This window comes from Bidens hawaiensis, unplaced genomic scaffold (genome assembly GCF_021521415.1).
Source record: "Bidens hawaiensis isolate Kalapana, Puna unplaced genomic scaffold, B.hawaiensis_p1.1 tig00035541_1, whole genome shotgun sequence".
In the NCBI taxonomy this organism is placed as follows: Eukaryota; Viridiplantae; Streptophyta; class Magnoliopsida; order Asterales; family Asteraceae; genus Bidens; species Bidens hawaiensis.
Window position 1 is genome coordinate 7,079 of NW_027496191.1, and position 3,623 is coordinate 10,701.

The 3,623-nt window shown below is 34.7% G+C and overlaps 1 protein-coding gene across 1 annotated transcript; it reads right to left on the reverse strand.

Moving 5' to 3' along the window:
• Nucleotides 1–1,088: 1,088 nt before the first annotated feature.
• Nucleotides 1,089–1,487, reverse strand: LOC143587533 (ethylene-responsive transcription factor ERF019-like). Its single transcript, XM_077068800.1, has one exon. The coding sequence runs from the start codon at nucleotides 1,485–1,487 to the stop codon at nucleotides 1,089–1,091; it is 399 nt and encodes a 132-aa protein (XP_076924915.1).
• Between the last annotated feature and the right edge of the window lie 2,136 nt (nucleotides 1,488–3,623).

The window sequence follows — 3,623 nt, forward strand, 5'->3', positions numbered from 1 at the left end:
GAGACAAATTAGAAAGTAAATTGGTCATATATTAGTATTTAAAAGCCCCTCTGTTTTAACAACTTTAACTCTTCTATAGTTTTGACTTTTGAAATTCATTAATTTAAGTCTTCATAATATCATAACTTAACGAGATGAGATCTTACAATCCTTCTCATCCAAATTAGATCATATAAACTATAGAATTCGCAGAACCAATAATTAGGGTCGCATGTTTTCACATATATAATGAAATTATAATATCACAAAGTTAAGCGAAAAAAAAAGAAGAAGAAGAAGAAGGAGAAAGAATCTATATATCAAATAACACCCATAATGTCTAGGCACCACAGATGAAAAATAAATGTGATCAATGAGTTGACCTGTGATGTATGCTTTATGCTATTTAATGTCTTAGATAGGTGTTTGTGGTCGGCCATGTTATCACCGAGGTTTTAGGAGACAAATTTCATCATCTTTGAATATGGTATACCAACCATTCATACATCATTCATTTCTTTTAATTTTCTATAATACCTATAATATTATTAATTTGAACCTATATATACTTGCCACATATGTCACTTCGACTTACAAAAACATAAACGTAAAATGCAGAACAGTTTAAAATATAGTCTTTATTGTTTTAACTTTTAAGGTTGTCAAAGTTCGTAGATATATATCTTCCACTAAATCCGACCAAAGGTTGTTATGCATTTCTCAGTTATGTAATTCTCAAATGCTAGCTTCTTTTGTTATTTATAGAAGACAGATATAACTTTGTTAAATAAAAAAAAGATAATAATAAAACTTTTATTTTCTGACCGTTATCATAACAAACCAGAAACTCAACCAGTGTTCGAAATGAGCGGGAGAGATGGCTTAGTTCATGGATACTCAACGTCACTCGGAATAAAGATTGCGAGTCCACCATCATCAACCAAACATATGAAAACAAGAGTCTATGATGTAAACATGTATATATTTGTATAATGGCATCTTCATTCAATACCGAAACATACTGACTACGGTAAAAACAAAATTCTAGGGATCATCATACATTGTGCTTGCCAATGTACGTATACTACAAACGGTGGGAAAATAGTTGACTAAACTCCAAGATAATCATCTACAGAAATATCCAATGCAACATTTTTCTGTGTAGTTCCTTGAGACGCAATAAACTGTGCGTCTACGGCCATGCCAGCATCAGACTCAGCCTTCTGGATTGACCTAGGAGATAGATCTGTGCGTGCGGTAGGAGGTAACATAGACGGAAAGTTAAGCTTATGCAAACTTGTGTTCCCTCTCAAACAGTAAGAGGCTACATCATGAGCCACGGCTGCACCCCCGGGTGTAGAGTATGTACCTAGCCAAAGCCGCTCTTTACTTCCTGGAACTCGAATCTCCGACACCCATTTGCCCCATCGTCGGCAACGTACACCTTTGTATTTTTTTGATCCGTTGCTGCTGCTAACTTCTTCTGAGCTGGTACTAATATTGTTCATGTTAGTTTCAAAGGTGGATGGTGCATGAAGAAGTATGTGTTTGCATGGTTCATATATATAGGTTGAATAATGAAAATGTCAAAAGGCTGACCATATCCTTTGAAATCAAATATTTATTGGTCAAGCTCAACGAATTGACAATAAAGTAATAAAATATCGTTTTTTGTGACGGTGGATTTGGTATTAATTATAACGTGCAGTTCGATTTATGGAAGTCCACCGATAATGGCAAGTTGTAATGCTTTACTAAATTATATTCCGCGAATAAAATGGCCAATTGGCTACCACAAACACATGTGTCTTGACTTGGTCACATTTGAAATGAAATAATATGTCAAAGGGTAAGGTCCAATAATTATCAATATCGCTAAATTCAACAAATTCCCTATTGTTTAATTTAATGTCATGTACTCATGTGTATGGTTCAATCAATAACATTAAATTCAACATTTTTATGTATCATTTTTTTCCTTTGTTTAGTTTAATGGTGTGTATCGTTCCCACGAATTCAACATGAATAGCTTATCTTCTTTGATTAAAAATGAATGGTTGTTGCACAATTTATTAGCATTAATGCCTAAGTAGCATATCAATAGAGAGAGAATATACGAGAGTTTTTGTCACATCCTAAATTTCGGGTACATGCATAACGCTGTTAAAATCACACAAATATCATCATTCAAGCACCATAGAAGTCTTTATTCATAAAGAATCAAACCAAACAAACCTGTTTTAAAAACCAACACCATAAGTTATTATAACAATCTAAACGTCTATAGCCCGTGAGTTTATAACATCGTCCTATGCAAAATTGTTGATCACCATCAATAACGTTCCATGTGCCTGGGTCACGTATTACCCTTACCTTTGTTACTTAAGAATTATTCCCCCGGCATTACACGCTTAAAATAAGCCAGCTTACGTATTACCCTTACCGTAGTTACTTAAGAATTATACCCCTAACATCGTCGCGTTTCGCGACGTGTTGAGCTTAACTTCTCACGTACATAGCACGAAGGGAGGTTTTCCACATAATGTTTAGATTTTGACAGTTTTAATCTCTAAACTTTGATTAAATGCAATTAAAGTGTAAAAATACGTCAAATAAAGTTTGTGAACGAATTCGTTACTTTAATACAACATAAATTTTACATACTCATTATAAAATGAACATAAACAATAAAAAAATTGAAATCCAAAATTTTAAATGGGTCAGTTTTCGGTACTTAATACGATCCTCGTATATATTTTTTACTTTGCTTTTATTATATTTTTTTAAAAATATTTCTCATTAAACTCAAAACGATTACAATAAAGTGACAGACAAGTGGACAACAAGCTGCGTCACAACCTTCTTTTGAACAGAAAAGCCAATCCTACTAAAAACGAAGTTTTGGGACTTGGGAGCCGAATAAGTACCATGCAGTAGTGAAGGTTCATGGGGACCAGCTTGACCCCGACCATTGCCGTTTTTCGGTTAATAAGGTATATTTTGCGATTTTTGTCCAAAAATTGTTATAGGTATTAAGCGCGGTCACGCCCACTGTATTTTTTTTTCAAAAAGCTAACAGTCACCACTGATATTTTTTATAATACCCCGATTTTTCTTTTTATAAAACCTCACATTTTTATAAACATATACTCGTCAAATATACTAAAAGCTTTGTTTTTATAAAACTCAAACTTGAAGGGTTAGGGTTTGAAAATATGTTTAAACAACAACAAAAAAAATGCATTGTCAATGGATTAGGGTTTGAAAACCATCTGGCATTCATTCAATTTAGAACTTAAATGCACTGTTTCACTGGAGGCCACCAGCCACCACTAAGCACACACCGTCGTCTGCCGCCCGCCACTATCGACCACCAACCACCAGCCGCCAAACATAGGGCAACGTCTTCATCCTTGGAGACACCACACAAGTCGCAGTACTTAGTGACCGCACATGGAAATCACTAATTAACAAGGTGATTGTTAATTTTAGTTTGTTATTCACTATTGTTGAGTTGTTAGACATTGTATTGGATCTATATTGATCAATGTTGTAAAACTCCCGAATAGGCGGCCGAGTACTCCCCGATTACTTCCCGCCTAGATCGAGTACTCCCCGCCTTGACCGAGTACTCCTTAGGTATT

What these genes read in the sequence shown, in the direction of transcription:
- LOC143587533 (XM_077068800.1), bottom strand. Translation starts at nt 1,487, where the DNA reads ATGAACAATATTAGTACCAGCTCAGAAGAAGTTAGCAGCAGCAACGGA.